At 40.4% G+C, this 16,326-nt stretch overlaps 1 protein-coding gene across 2 annotated transcripts in view; it reads right to left on the bottom strand.

The window, feature by feature from the left end:
* Nucleotides 1-16,326, bottom strand: part of FHOD3 (formin homology 2 domain containing 3) — a 341,124-nt gene that overhangs the window by 224,662 nt on the left and 100,136 nt on the right. For both annotated transcript variants that reach the window (XM_083377070.1, XM_083377071.1), the window contains exon 4: nt 4,190-4,257. In XM_083377070.1, the coding sequence (XP_083233196.1) occupies nt 4,190-4,257 (68 nt within the window). The remainder of the gene's footprint in view (nt 1-4,189; nt 4,258-16,326) is intronic.

The raw sequence follows: 16,326 nt of genomic DNA, 5'->3' as shown, positions 1-16,326 counted from the left end.
ACACTATCCTGTCAAGTAAAGCATTTTTCAGTTGTTTATATGGTATCAAACCAGCATGTTCTTTGCTTGTTCCTTTTTCTTGTTTTACTAAGCAAACATAGCAGTCCCCCTGTAGCAACTGTTTGTGGATGGAAGCAATTTTACAACCAATACTTGTAATTATAACTTTCTCAGGTCTGTAAAGCAAAGAAAAGTGGAAGTAGGATCATAAGCACAGTTGTGTTCACTTACAGACTGCTTCATTGAACAACTGAGTTGTCAGTCCCAATTATGGTTTCTACATAAGGACTAATTTTTTGATGAAAATTAGTGTTCTATGTTAATGTAACCACTCTTCAATAAACCATTCATCCACAAACTAGGATCAAAATGATTTTTGGTGTCCAAGAATATTTTAGAAGATGTATCATAATCTGAATGACATCAAATTTGTCCCTTTCATTCTCTCTTCCCTTAATTACAAAGCTTTAGACCAGCGGTCCCCAACCTTTTTGGCACCAGGTACTGGTTTCATGGAAGACCATTTTTTTAACAGACCAGGGAAGGGGAGGAGGAGCATGCAATCTAGATCCCTCACATGCACAGTTTACAGTAGAGTTCACCCTTGTATGAGAATCTAAGGCCTGATGATGTGAGGTGGAGCTGAGAGGGTGATGCTAGTACTGGGAAGCAGCTGCAAATATAGATGAAGGTTTGCTCACTCCCTTGTATGCCGCTCACTTCCAGCTGTGCTCACTTCCTAACAGGTCATGGACTGATACCAGTCCATGGCCCAGGGTTTAGGGACCCCTGTTTTAGATAAAATGAAAAAGCTTTATCATTTTTCTCCTTGTCTTCATGTACACAGCTTTTTATGCATGTACGATTTTCTGCTCTCCTCCATTATATGATTTTTCTTCCTAGAATTTGGTAGAAATTGAACTACTGCTATCCTACATCACTTAGACTGATGTTCCAGTCTAAATCTTCCAACCCATTATTTAATTTAAAATAATTTAAATAAATTCTGTAGACAGAGGGACTGGCAAAGAGTACTCACAAATCTCCTTTCTATTTTACACAGTAACTTTCTTTCCAATTTATAACTATATTTTCTTTCTTGCCTCTCCTTTCCATACCATAAAACACAAGGCAAGCTAATTTCTTTTGTCATTTTCAGATTTATTAAAACTGTAGAAAGTGACAGCTACATTATGAAGAAAAATTGTAAGAAATAACTGCATTATTTTAATTTAGAACTCTTGTGTATGGCTAAAAATTACAACAAAATGGCAGCAGAGAGATAAGGAAAACCATCTGGATTTTTGCAATTCAAATATAGTTCTTTGTAAATATATTCTGATTTTAAGTATAAACATAAAGGTAAAGGCTTCCCCTGTCCAGTAGTTTCTAATTCTAAAGGGTATGCTCATCATAGTTCTTAGCTGAGGGAGCCAACAATGTCTGAAGACATTTTCATAATCATGTAGCCAGTATGACTATATGCTGAGGTGCACGGAACATTGCTACCTTCCCACCAAAGTGACATCTATTTAATTTTGCATTTGCATGCCTTTAATTGCTAGGTGGGCAAGAGCCGTGGCAAGTAATGGGAAATCACCTGTCAGTTCTCGGGTCTTTAACAGCTGAGCCATCACGCCTTTCTAAGATTTTAAGGATGCTGGATTTTGCAAGTTTGATATTGTCTCTTCTGTTTCTTTATTAAATTTATATAACCACTTATCTCATATATGTGACTTAAATGGTGTACAATAAAACAATCAAAACAAATTATAACAAGTATGATAAAAATTAAATAATTTAAATACATAAAAAGGACTATGGGAAAATGGATACTTGGGATCCCCAAGCCTGTTAAAAGTACCAAATTTTGAGGGTTGTCTTAAATACATTGGGATCGTGGCTAATCTCATCTCAGGAGGAATGATGTTCCAGAAGAAGGGTGCCACAGAAGAAAAAGATTACTTCCTGGGTATTTTCAGACAGAACGTTTTAGCAAATAGGACCCATAACATGCCCTTCCTGTTACATCTAATGAGACAGGTACATGTAATCAGGAAGAAGCAGTCCCTCAAATAACCTGGTCCCATGCCATGAAAAGATATTAATCTTTCAAAATTATATTAAAGGGATGAGATGTCATTTCAAGAGACAAAGCACACATGCATTGTTATTTTATTTAAACCTGGGTAACGGCTCCCTCAATTGTCTGAAGGCCACATGTTCACCCTTGAAAATGATATGAACTATCTTGTGTTATTCTAGGTAATAGGTACAATTTATCTCAATTTTGATGCATTAACCAGAAAAGGGTTTTTCCTATTATCTTAAACAAAGCTGTTTATTGATAAAATGGGATGAAGGGAGGGCATTAAGCATACTCCTAACTTTATAAATTTCATAGCAGCTAGTATAGGGATCTGTTCTTTCAAAGTGCTTATAGATTTTGTGTGTATATAGCACTTCTCCCGAAGAGGCCACTGGCAATTGGGCTGTCAAGTCTGAATTGCTAAGATGCCTGCTAACTTCTATCATTACTCAACGTGCCATAGGAATAGGGGGGAGGGGTAGAGAGCATAGGGACAAAATGGGAGGGTAAGAAGCCGTCCACAACCCATGAGAACCCACAAGAATGCCAAGGTCACTGACACAGGTGTCTGTCAGAGAGATGGATGGTTCTCATAACAAACAAAAGCTATATGATTGGCCAATGTGAACATCTGGTGGGTGGGGGTTAAGGGAAGCTATTGGTAACTAGGTAGATTTTTGTGTGGTTAAGATCAGAGCTGGTCTTGCTTCTTCAGTTCTGAGATGTGTACTCAATAAAGATTTTTCTTTTATGGAACTTCAAAGCCTTGAAGATTCCTTACTGTTGAGTTCATTAATCAGACAGCTGACATTAGACCAGCTCTGCACACTGTGAATGCAGCCTTCTCAGAGGCTTCCAAGAAGACTGATGTTGGAGGCCGAGAAGATCGATGCTACTGCAAAGTCTGGGCAGGTCCTTCCCCGGGAGGCACTGGCATCAGCCCTGGTGGACTCTGGGTCTCAGCCAGTGGTAACACAGTCCAAAGTGAAAGTGGAGAAAGCTGAGCAGTCACCAGTTGAAGAAGAGGTGGTGGTGGCGGCCAGATCCCTCCATACCAGCTCAAAAATCCAATGGACGGTTGGTATGAGGAAAGTGGCCACGATGGAATTTCCCCTCATCCCACTGGGGGTTGCAATAACCCAAAGGAGCAAGTGGAAGGCCAAGAGAGCTGCAGATTGGGAAGAGTCAGCAGAGTGTAAATTTCTGGCTGCCTCCTGCAGCCCTTCAGTGGAGCAGCTGCATGAGAAATGTGTTGAGATGGAGAGATGAGGAGAGGAGCCAATGAAATCCCCCACTGGAGGAACAGTGCTTGGAATGGATCAAGCTGCGGTGACTCCATCCCCTTCTCCACCCCACCCGATGGTGCTAGGTTGGGTGGGCCAAGGGATGACAAGGGACTGAGGCATGGCCGTGCAGACCCAGCTAGCTCTGGTGTGGCAGGAGATCCAGCCCATGCCACCCCGTAAGTGGTGGGGGTACTGCCTGGTTACTTGTTAGTCTGTGACAACCGCGATCTGCCACCATTGGCATATTTATTTAAAAATTGTAATGATTCTGATTTTTATTTTGTGACACAAAGAAATTTCACAATTTATAAATCATTTGTCCTTTCATACTTTCCCCACATTTCCACACTACATACTAAATAAAATTAAGAAGTTTCCTATTTATGTTGAGAACATATGGAGGTTTTTTTCACTGAATTTATCTTCCTTGTTGAAGCTGGATCAAAAAAATTAAGATAATGCTACAACCACATGATGAAATTCTATCCTTTTCTTGCACTTGACTGGGATAAGTGTTAACTGCCTAGTTGTGGCTGCCATATTGATTGCTCATCTGCAAATGCCCCTGCTTCCTCAGGAATTACTTAGAAGCTTCTTTGAAACATTCTGTGAATTATCCTAAGTGTGATTGGAGAAAGACATTAAGAAGCAATAATAGTAAATAATAAAAAAGCAGATAAAAATATTACACCTAGAAATGTTCTCTATTAACTGTTGTGGCAAAATAATAACACCTCTCCCCCAGCAATAATAATGAAATACATTAGTTTCTGAAATAAAACAAAATGTATATTAAGAGGTAATGTTCACTTACTTGAAATATCTGTTTCAAAGAGAAGAGGGCCCGCCTTAACTCACGTCCATTTGAGTTGTACAATTTTTCTGAAAGGACAAAATGTTAAATAATTATATGATTATTATATTCAGTTTTGGACCCTGTTGTTTAGTGAAAAAATACATTATCTCCACCCCTGTTTATAGTCTAAAAATATCATGTATATGTAAAAAGGTGCAATAAGAATAAAGAATAAAGAAAAATAAACAATGTCAACAATTCAGAGCCAGATTGGATTGAGAAATTCAGTGCCTTATCTCTAATCTAAAAGAGTAATTTGGGAGTAGTAATAGGATAACTTAATGCATTAATCATTTACATATAATGTAAATAATTTCCCATAACATTATTAATTATGCTTAAAAATCTTGTCAAATTTTATAAATCCTGACAGTAGGAATTGATTACTTACTCACTCATGCAGCTAACTTTTGCTATTAAGCCAACACAGTTTACCAAGTAAAAATATTTCCAAAAAATGTTGTGATGCTATCTGGGAAGTTGTATTTAAAGAGAAAAAAATCTGTATCGTATAGCTAGGAAGACTACAGGAATCCCTTGACTTACAACCATTCATTTAGTGACTGCTGGAAGCTACAATGACACTGAAGAAATGTGACTTATGACCGGTTTTCCCACTTAAAATCATTTCAGCATCTGCATGGTCACATGATCAAAATTTGAGTGCTTGGCAACTGGCATGTATTTATGACAGTTGCACTGTCCTGGGGTCATCATTTGTAACCTTTCCAGCTGCCCTCTGACAAGCAAAGTCAATGGGGGAGGCATGATTCACTTAACTGCAATAATTTGCTTAACAACTTTCCTTAACAACTAAAATATGCTTAACAACTGCCTTGCTTAGCAACAGAAATTCTGGGCTCCATTGTGGTCCTAAGTCAAGGATTACCTATACATTTTATGGGGGGGGGGAAGAAAGGATAAACCCAAAACATAGGTTTATCTGAAAGAGGTTCATAAGAATAAAGTATCTGCAAAGGAAAATTGAAGAACAAAATCAAGAAAAACCTTTTCAAAAGCATATTATAATAAAAATGTCTAAAATTAAACAGCATAGATTTATTTTTAAAAGATTATTCAATTTCCATATTTTTCACATAAAGTAGTACTTATTTATACAGTAAAGGTGACCAAGATAAAAGACAAAAGTGAGTTTTTGAAAAATAACTCTAAAAGCAGCCTTTTAAAATAAATGGCTATCTTTCATAATAAAGAGTGTATGGTCACTGTATTCTTAGCACAATTTCTTGGATACACCTAACTGTATTCTGGATTCCAGTCATCAACATTGCATTCAACAAAAAATGGTCAATTCCCGGCCCTTTTGACTGATTTTCTTAGTTCCATTTAGAACAGCAAAATATTTTATTACTGTACACTTTGGTAGTGATAACTCTTTTCAAGTCTCTTTTTAACTGATATTGGAATGGAGGAATACAGACAGCAAGGGAATCTTTATTGCATGTAAAATGATACTAATCCTGATTCTGGAACACTTTGCTGGAGTTATAAGGAGAAAAAAATGATTGAAGCCACGTTTAACTATTGTATATTAAATAATTTATTTGCACTGCAGAATTATTTAATATTTATATTTTACTACCTTCTTTCAGTTAATTCAAAATACCATACAAGTATTTTCCTTTACCATACAATTTTATCTTTAGAGTTAAGTCTGTGATTTGGAAATGTAATGAGTTAGTCTATGATTTGATATCTTTTACATCAAATAGCTAATATGTAAGAATATCAGAGTTCTATTAATATCCATAATGTCTATAATATGCTTTATCTATTATTTTATTTTATTTATTTTTTATTTTAATCCCATTTATATCCCGCCCTTCTCCGAAGACTTAGGGCGGCTTACAATCTAAGCACAAATCAAATGTGCTTAGCAATAGCCTTCATTCTATGTACCGTATATACTTGAGTATAAGCCGAATTTTTCAGCCCACTTTTTGGGCTGAAAAATCCACTTCGGCTTATACTCCAGTGAACAAAAAAAAAGGAACTGTCCCTTCGTTCGGGCCAGGCTGCTGAGAGAAGGGAGCGGCAGAGCCTTGCAGAGCTGGTAGAGGTGGCGGCAGTCCAGCGTTGTTTCTCCCCCTCGTGCGTGCGTGTGTGTGTCAAACCCACGGGAATGGCTGGTAGGGAAGCGGCATTCCGGCATTCCCCCCCTTCCTGTGTGTCGAGCCCACGGGGCTTGACACACAGAGAAACGCAAATGCCGGACTGCCGCCACCTTTACTAGCCATTCCTGCGGGTCCGACACACACACACACACACACACACACATGAGGGGGAGAAACAATGCGTGTGTGTGTGTGTGTCAGACCCGCAGGAATGGCTAGTAAAGGTGGCGGCAGTCCGGCATTTGCGTTTCTCTGTGTGTCAAGCCCCGTGGGCCTGACACACAGGAAGGGGGGGAATGCCGGAATGCCGCTTCCCTACCAGCCATTCCCGTGGGTCTGACACACACACATGCACGCACGAGGGGGAGAAACAACGCTGGACTGACGCCACCTCTGCCAGCCCTGCAAGCCTCTGCCGGGGCGGCAGAGGCTTGTAGGGCTGGCAGAGGTGGCGGCAGTCCAGCGTTGTTTCTCCCCCTCGTGTGTGTGTGTGTGTGTGTGTGTCGGACCCGCAGGAATGGCTAGTAAAGGTGGCGGCAGTCCGGCATTTGCGTTTCTCTGTGTGTCAAGCCCCGTGGGCCCGACACACAGGAGGGGGGGACACCGCTTCCTTACCAGCCATTCCCGCGGGTCTGACACACGCATGCATGAGGGGGGGAAACGCCGGACTGCCGCCACCTCTACCAGCCGTTCCCGCAGGTCTCTCTCTCTCTCTCTCTCTCACACACACACACACACACACGCACGAGGAGGGAAACAACGCTTGACTGCCGCCTCCCTAGCAGACCTTCCCTGCGGGATGTGCTGCCAGGAAGCCTGGCAGCCTGATGAGCGGACCCTGCGAACCGCGGCCGAGCCAGCTCCGGGATGCTGCCAGAGTCAACGAGCAGCTCGTCGTGGCACAGAATATAGATATGTTGCTAAGAAGGGGCCAAGCTTATACTTATACTCGGGTTATACTCGAGTCAATAACTTTTTCCAGTTTTTTTGGGGTAAAATTGGGGGTCTTGGCTTATACTCGAGTCGGCTTATACTCAAGTATATACGGTATATGCCTGCTTATTAGGGCTTTCGCCCCCCCCCCACAAGCGGCATTATTACAAAGTCAGCTTATTGCCCCCAACAATCTAGGTCCTCATTTTACCTACCTCGGAAGGATGGAAGGCTGAGTCAACCTTGAGCCTGGTGGGATGCGAACCTGCAATGATTGCAGGCAGCTGGTGTTACTTAAGGAGGCATTAGCCCACTGCTCCACCAAGGCTCTTACATCATCATTCAAACAAGAATAGATAAAAGAACGACAGAATAGAAGGTAGTGAAATTTCAGGATATAAACCAACTAAAACAGTTCCAGTCCAGTAACATTCCACTCAACAGCAGTAACTGTGAGAGGGATCTTGGAGTCCTAGTTCACAATTACTTAAATATGAGCCAGCAGTGTGCAGCAACAACCAAAAGAGCCAATGCAATCCAACGCTGCATTAACAAAGGGATAGAATCAAGATCACATGAAATACTGTTTATACAGCCTTAATAAGACCACATTTAGCATACCGCATCCAGTTTTGGTCACCGTATTATAAAAAAAGATGTTGAAAGGCTCTGGAAAGAGTGCAGAAAAGAACAACGAAGATGATTATAAGCCTGGAAGCTAAAACATACAAAGAATGGTTGCAGAAATTGGCTATGTCTAGACTTACTGAAAAGAAGGACTAGGTGTGATATAATAGACTGTTCCAATATTTGAGGGATAGCCACAAGAAAGAGGGGGTTAACCTATTTTTCAAAGCACCTAAAGGCATGACAAGAAACAATAGATGAAAACTAATCAAGAAAAGAAGCAATCTAGAACTAAAAAGAAATTTTCTAACAATGAGAACAATTAACCAGTTGAACGGCTTGCCTTCAGAAATTGAAGGTGCTCCATCAATGGAGGCCTTTAAGAAGAGATGGACAGCATTTGTTTGGAATGATTTAGGGCAGTGGTGCTCAATCTTTTTGACTTTCCAGACTGGGAGTGGGGTTGGTTCTGCATGAGTGGCAGGCGAGCACACAGGCACAGCTTGCACAGATGGAGCTGCACACACTCATCCACTGCTTGCGCAAGTGGAGTTGTGTGCATGTGCGCTTGCCCACCGGTTCCACAGCCTGGTTCCAAATGGGCTATAGCTCAGTACTGGGCCATGATATGGAGTTTGGGGACCCCTGGTATAGGATCTCCTGCTTGAGCAGGGGGTTAGACTAGAAGACCTCTGAGATCCTTCCGACTATGTTATTCTGACTATTTCCAGTCCTCTACTTCATCCCGTGCTGCCACCGCCACTAAGAAATTCTGCCACAAGCTATGACAGCAATATTCCACAAAGCCTTAATTGCCCTTTCCTCAAGGGATCCACAGGATCTGTCCTGCACTACTGGCAACCGTTGCTGATGGGTGTGCCTGGCCTATTGAGGCACCTGCTGGCTTCACCAGACCTTCTTACTGGGGTCTAGGATAACTTGCCACAGCCAATTGGACATGGCCATCTTGCCATGGCCAACTTGCCGTGGTCAATTCGCCACAGAACAACTTGGCATGGCCATCTCACCATGGGACAATTCAACACAGAATTGGCTCTTTGTATTGTTCATCAAAGCATTACAAGAGTTGGTAGTAATAGGAAAGATCTTTGCCTCAGGATAGTGCTGCCAATGGAAGCCTCAGTTTTATATAATAAAACAACCAAAAGGAGAGAAAGGGGACTTTCACTCAATTTGTCCCTAATGTCTACAGGAAGAGCCAGGACTTAATAGTTTGTCTAAAGAGAAGAAAAACTGGGACTGTCAAATATCAGTGGGAAGATTGTTTCAGAGAACAAGGTTAATCCCAGAGAAAGCATGCCTTCCTGATCCCATAATAAATGCAAGTTTTAAAAGAAGGAATATGAATGAAACATGTCCTCCCTGAGGGGTTGCATGATGGATAGATGTTCACAGAGTAATGTGGTCCCTTGAATAATCAAGTCCTATGCCATGTAGGGCTTTAAAGATAAAATCCAGCACATTGAATTACACTTAGATGTTATCTAGGAAAAAGCCCAGATTGCACACCAAGTCTAAATGGGGTAATGCCACTACATCTAGAATCAAAGATGGAAATGTTGCATATTCCAGATCTGAGAAGGCAAAACCCATAGCCACTCAGTCTTGTACGGCAGAGCTGTACCATTCTTCTCTAATGAAACCCTCTCAGCCTCCAGACACTGGGACAGAACCTCAGCAGTTTCAGATATCTGAACTGACAGATATTCTCCCCCAGTGGGTTCATGTAGATATCAAAAAGGAAGGGAAAGGGGGGAGAACCCAGTTTAGTAAGTGTCCTTTAATACTCTGAATATAATGCTGAGAAGAAAAAAGATCACTGAATAAATAGGCTTGAAACATGTTCTCTATGTGCTAGAAATTTATTTAAAATATTGTGATGAACTAAAATCTGATCATAAGCCATATTTATAGATTTCACCTTTGAAATGAAAACATGATACAAAATTTGACTTTTTAAAATTTGAACCATAATAATTGAATGTTCAAGTTTCTAACCACCAAAACTAAACTCAATCAATATATAAACATCAGGTATTTCAAGTTCTATCACAAAATTAGAAAGTTATATTACCAATGTTAAATTACCACCCCTAATCAATCCATTTCCTTGATAAGAAATCTGTCAGGTCCCAAAACCTCATACTAAGAAAACAGAACTCGTGAAAGCAGTTTCTTCCAAAAAGAACTTTTATTAGGAGAAACTGACAGCAAGCATAATAGACAGGATCTGAGGTTTCCCACTCAGAGCAACAGGTTAAAAGTGTCCCAAGCAAACCCCACCCCATAGTTCATCCGCTCAGTTCAAATGGTCCAATCCCCAGGTGTTAAGTCCATTGTGGGAAAGAGGGTTGCAGTGATGTTTTGTCAGCTTTTCGCACCTTCCCTTGCAACACGGAGATAAACCAGTTGCCGGAGGCACATTCCATTCTTCTCCCCCACTTGCTAGTTGACATCAAGGGGAGAGATAGTTTACAGAGAAAGTATGAAGAAAGGAAAGTGTTACAGTGTAGCGACAGAGCAAAAAAATAAATAAATAACCCACAATGCTTTCCCCCCCCTCCCCTCCAGGAGTATGGCAGAACCCAGAAGTATAGAGAGAACAAAGGTTGAGTTAAAGAAAAAAAGAGTCCCTTTTAAAATATGGGTTCTGACAAAATCCTTCTCATCAGAAAGAATATAACTTTATTGCAAAAGGTAAATTCAGGTTCTAGTTTCTAATTAGAAAGAGTGGTTGGGAGTCAGATAGCCTATACATATAAATACATCAATACAGTATCTAAGAACACCTTCTTCTCCTGGATGGATATCTCAGGTCTCTGAAATTTCAGAAGAAAACTTGAATACAAAAGCAGACATTAATTAATAAAATTGGGTCAAGGAAAAAGAAAGAAGAAACAATATTAAATAAATTGAGAATCAGGATGTTAGTTTTGACTTTATGACAACTAGTTCTCACATTTATAACGTAAGAGACAGATAAAGAAAATACATTATTTTCACTGCAGCTGTTCTTCCTTCTCCTCCCACAAATGTTTGACAGGAAAGCTACAAAATGTTATCTCAGGCCATTCATCTGAATAGGCTTACAACAACTGAACTGGGTTTCAGTTCTGAATGAAAATAAACCCAAGGTAGATTTTCAGAATACATTTGCAATGAAAAAAGCTTTTGTAAAATGTTTTCCATAAAGGCTACTAGAGGCTGATCTAACTGCATTAAAGGTTATCCAGAAATCTTAAATTATTTCCACTTAATAATAAATTTCATCTTGGAGAAACATTCATCTTACAGTTCTTTTCCCCCCATGTAATTCTGATTTGGAAATGTACCCAAGGCAGCTACCCTTGAAAAGCATTCAGAAGATACAACAGCTGCAGAATTAGGTGGCCCATATTATACCACTATTTCTGCAAGAGCAATTTGTGCAATTCAAGGTGTTGGTTATCACCTTTAAAGCCCTACAAGGCACTGGTCTAGGCCAGAGGTCCCCAATCTTTTGGGCACCAGGGACTGGTTCCATGGAGAGAGGTTTTTCTGCGGACTGGAGGGTGCATAGTTTTGTGTGTTGCCTGCAGCCCGCGGATGGGGCTTTGCTTGTGTGGTCGGGTTGCTGGCATGCTGTGGTCTGGTACTGGACCACAGACTGGGGGTTGGGGAACCCTGGTTTAGGCTACCCAAGGAACTTTCTCATTCCACTGAAACTGGTCTGCCCCACTGGTGCTGACAGAGACGGTATGCTGTGTACCTTATTGGTCAGGCAATTCTAATTGACAGGATCCAGACAGCCTTCTCTGTCAAGGCCCCAGCCCTTTGGAACATCTTGCCCCCGAGATGAGATTGACAACTTCCTGACCTTCTGCAAGAGCCTGAAGACCAGGACGCCAGCCTGAGAGGGACGGTGAAGCTCCTCCAATGGACTATGTCCTGGCATTCACCCCTGTCCCACCCTCCTCCACCAGAGACTCTTGGATCTGCCCCAGGCCTGCCCAGGTGCCCCTGACACGAGTGATGTCGAGCTGGCCATGCCCACCCCAGCCACACCCACCCAGTAGGCCATGCCCATGCTAGCCACCCTCCCACGCCCCCCTGAGGGCAACCACAATACAGATGTGGCCCTCAATGAAATTAAGTTTGACACCCCTGGACTAGAAGATCTTCAAGATCCTTCCAGTCTTATGATTCTATTAATAATAAAGGTGGTAAATAAATAAATAAGTCAATAAAATAAAAGGCAGTCATGGTCATTGGCTTCAAAATGCAGGTATAACTGACTGATGAAAGCCGTGCCGCTTTTATTGTTCTTTGTATACATATCAGTTTTGTAAAAAGAGATGAAATTTTCATTTCTCAGTTGCACCTGCCATTTGAAGCACCCAACCATTGCTGTGAACTTTTGCTTCAAAGAGGTTTGAATATTATAAAAATGTTTTAAAAATGTTGTAATGCTAAGGACAGTTCAACAATGTATCAGAAGCAATGGCTCCCTGACATTGCGCCCCTTTTTGGACTGAGATACACTATGCACCGTCACCCATGCCCTTGTCACTTCTCGCCTGGATTACTGCAATGCTCTCTACATGGGGCTGCCCTTGAGGTGCACCCGGAGGCTTCAACTGGTGCAAAATGCGGCCGCGCGGGTGCTTATGGGAGTATCTCAATACTCCCATGTTACACCACTCCTGCGCGAGCTGCATTGGCTTCCGGTTGCCCTCCGGGTGCGATTCAAGGTGCTGGTAATTACCTTTAAAGCCCTACATGGCTTAGGCCTGGGGTACTTGCGAGACCACCTGCTGCCAACGTCAACCGGCCATTGCCCGGTTCTCTCCCACAGAGTTGGCCTCCTCAGGCTGCTGTTGGCCAGGCAATGCTGACTGGCAACCCCCAGGGGGAGAGCCTTCTCTGTGGGCGCGCCGACCCTCTGGAATGAACTGCCTCCAGAGCTGCAGACGGCCCCTGACCTTCGATCCTTCCGCCGTGACCTGAAGACGTGGTTGTTCCAACAAGCGGGCCTGGACTGATCATGGTTTTTAAATTTGGTTTTTATCGGCTTAAATTGTCCTTTATTTCTTTATTTATTGTTTAATTCTTTTTTAATCTTTGTATTCTATGTTTTTTAATTTTTTATTGTTGTGAGCCACCCTGAGTCCTTAGGGAGAAGGGTGGCATATAAATTTAATTAATTAATTAATAATAATAATAATAATAATAATAATAATAATAATAATTAATAATAATAATAATAATAATAATAATAATAATAATAATAATAATAATAATAATAATAATAATAATAAATTAAAGCAGGGACAATGGATTTGAGAATCATCAAGCAATTAAAATAATCCTGTGAGGACAGATAGTAGAAAATGGAAAAGTTTACTTGTAGAAAACAATGTGAGATACTGGATTCTTGCACTAAACAGAGAACTGTACTTCTGAGTTCTTCTACACCTATACAGTATATGAATACACAGGACACATTTCTGTCAGGATCAGCAACAAAATCAATTTTCCCTCCAAATGGTTTGCATAGGTTGACGACACGAAAAATACAACCACCACATTCCCCTTTTGAAAAGAGTGTTTGATTAAAATGTTGATTACAAATACATCCCTTATTAAAATTAATCATCTTTAATGTATAATGGTTAAGTTTTCATAAAGGTTTGGGTGGATTTGCCACTAGGGAAACACGATAAGATATACAATTTCAAGTGCAAGGAATATTGGAAGTTTCACTTCAACAACCATTTTTAAGTCTAATGAACTTCTTCAGGGTAAACATTTATGGATACTTATCAATTGCTTATTAGAAAAAAACTGTACTTATTAAGAGAAACACTGCTCTCTGTACAATGGTTTCTGGAAATATCAAAAAGACAATTTCTTTTCTAGAAGAAAAACTTAAATGTATCAGTTAAATTTCCATTGTGTATTCAGCTTTTAAAATCACAGAAAATGATAGGGTTCCAATTTAACCTCTAGAACATATTCTCAGTCTCTCTAATAAATACGTTTTCAAATCATTGCTTGCTTGCTGTAAGAAACAAGATGAACTGCAACTGAAAATTCTGCTGTTAAAGAAGTCTTCAGTTTCTGGTTTTTTTAAAATGCCATGATAGAAGTGTTCTGCTCTCATCTATCCCCATCTTTCATGATGGCCATTAGGGCCTTGCAAAAATATTTTAAAGTAAAGCAATTTGGTGAAAGTGAAACAGTTTCCTCACAATATTAAAATATCCTTTGAAAGGTTCAGTATTGATTTTTCCAGTGATATAGATTTGCATGTAAATACACAGGACTTTGTTCTATTGGTAATCCAACCACTAAGTGTTGTCTGTGATCATCGAAGATACTCTTGCTTTAGTCAATTTCACATATAAATCTTATTTGACAATCCAATTTCCAAAAAGACAATCTTTTCTAATCAACCTCCTAATTTGGATAAAAATGTATCCATTTGATTTTTTTTCTTCCAAAAATTGTATTTATCAAAAAGCCTCATCCTTTTTGATTTTTTTTCTCCTACCATGGCATTGAAGCTAGTTGTTTGCATCAAAGTCAGACCATGTTGGCCAATAGAAAGCAGCAAAAACCTGACTTTCCCTTCAGCAACTAGAGATATTGATGGGTCTAGAATGATGCAATTAGTTTATGGATTGAGTTTTATCAAAAGCCCAAATATTTATTTTCAGTCCTGTGTGCTTAATTCTAACCCCCCCATTAAGTTATAACAGAAAATCATTATTCAAATGACCCTTTATTCATATGGCCAATAATCACAATATGACAAAAGGAACCAGTCTATGATACAGAACTGCAAAAGGGAAATAAGTATTATAGGATTGATCTAGGAAAACAGTCTCTCACATTTAGTTCTAATAAGCAGCTGTTAATGGAATAAAAATAACCTTGCACTTTACACAGCCTGAAACAGAAATAACATGATCATGTTACATAGCATATGAATGTCACCAGATAAAATATTTAGAAAATGCTGCCCTATCAACAGTAAATATACTGTCATATTTAAACATACAGGTGAAACTTGAAAAATTAGAATATCGTGCAAAAGTTCATTTATTTCAGTAATGCAACTTAAAAGGGGAAACTAATATATGAGATAGACTCATTACATGCAAAGCAAGATAGTTCAAGCCGTGATTTGTCATAATTGTGATGATTATGGCATACAGCTCATGAAAACCCCAAATCCACAATCTCAGAAAATTAGAATATTACATGCAATCAATAAAAACAAGGAGTGTACATAGAACAATTTCGGACCTCTGAAAAGTATAAGCATGCATATGTATTCAGTACTTGGTTTGGGCCCCTTTTGCAGCAATTACTGCCTCAATGCGGCGTGGCATGGAAGCTATCAGCCTGTGGCACTGCTGAGGTGTTATGGAAGACCAGGATGCTTCAATAGCAGCCTTCAGCTCTTCTGCATTGTTCGGTCTCATGTCTCTCATCTTTCTCTTGGCAATGCCCCATAGATTTTCTATGGGGTTCAGGTCAGGCTAGTTTGCTGGCCAATCAAGCACAGTAATCCCACGGTCATTGAACCAGGTTTTGGTGCTTTTGGCAGTGTGGGCAGGTGCCAAGTCCTGCTGGAAAATGAAGTCAGCATCCCCATAAAGCTTGTCTGCAGAAGGAAGCATGAAGTGCTCCAAAATCTCCTGGTAGACGGCTGCGTTGACCCTGGACTTAATGAAGCACCAGCAGATGACATGGCTCCCCAAATCAACACAGACTGTGGAAACTTCACACTGGACTTCAAGCATCTTGCAGTGTGTGCCTCTCCATTCTTCCTCCAGACTCTGGGTCCTTGGTTTCCAAATGACATGCAAAGGTTGCTCTCATCAGAAAAGAGGACTTTGGACCACCGAGCAACAGACCAGGTCTGTTTTTCTTTAGCCCAGGTAAGACGTTTCTGACGTTGTTTGTTGTTCAGGAGCGGCTTGACAAGAGGAATACGACATTTGAAGCCCATGTCCAGGATCCGTCTGTGTGTGGTGGCTCTTGATGCACTGACTCCAGCTTCAGTCCACTCCTTGTGAAAGTCCCCAACACTTTTGAATGGCCTTTTCCTGACAATCCTCTCCAGGCTGCGGTCATCCCTGCTGCTTGTGCACCTTTTTCTTCCACACTTTTCCCTTCCACATAACTTTCTATTAATGTGCTTTGAAGACAAGTAGACAAGTCTACCCACTCTACAACTAAAACAACAAAATGAGAAACTCCAACTAAAAAAACTCCAACTGTACACAATAAAGAACAATTAAGTAGGGAAAATTAACTTTTAAAGACAGATCAATGTCAACACGTCACTCATAGAAAAATCAAGAACATTATCCATGCAACCTACAAATC

The sequence above is a fragment of the Vipera ursinii genome, assembly GCF_947247035.1.
Source record: "Vipera ursinii genome assembly, chromosome: Z".
Taxonomy (NCBI): domain Eukaryota; kingdom Metazoa; phylum Chordata; class Lepidosauria; order Squamata; family Viperidae; genus Vipera; species Vipera ursinii.
This window is presented reverse-complemented; position numbering and strand designations above follow the sequence as displayed.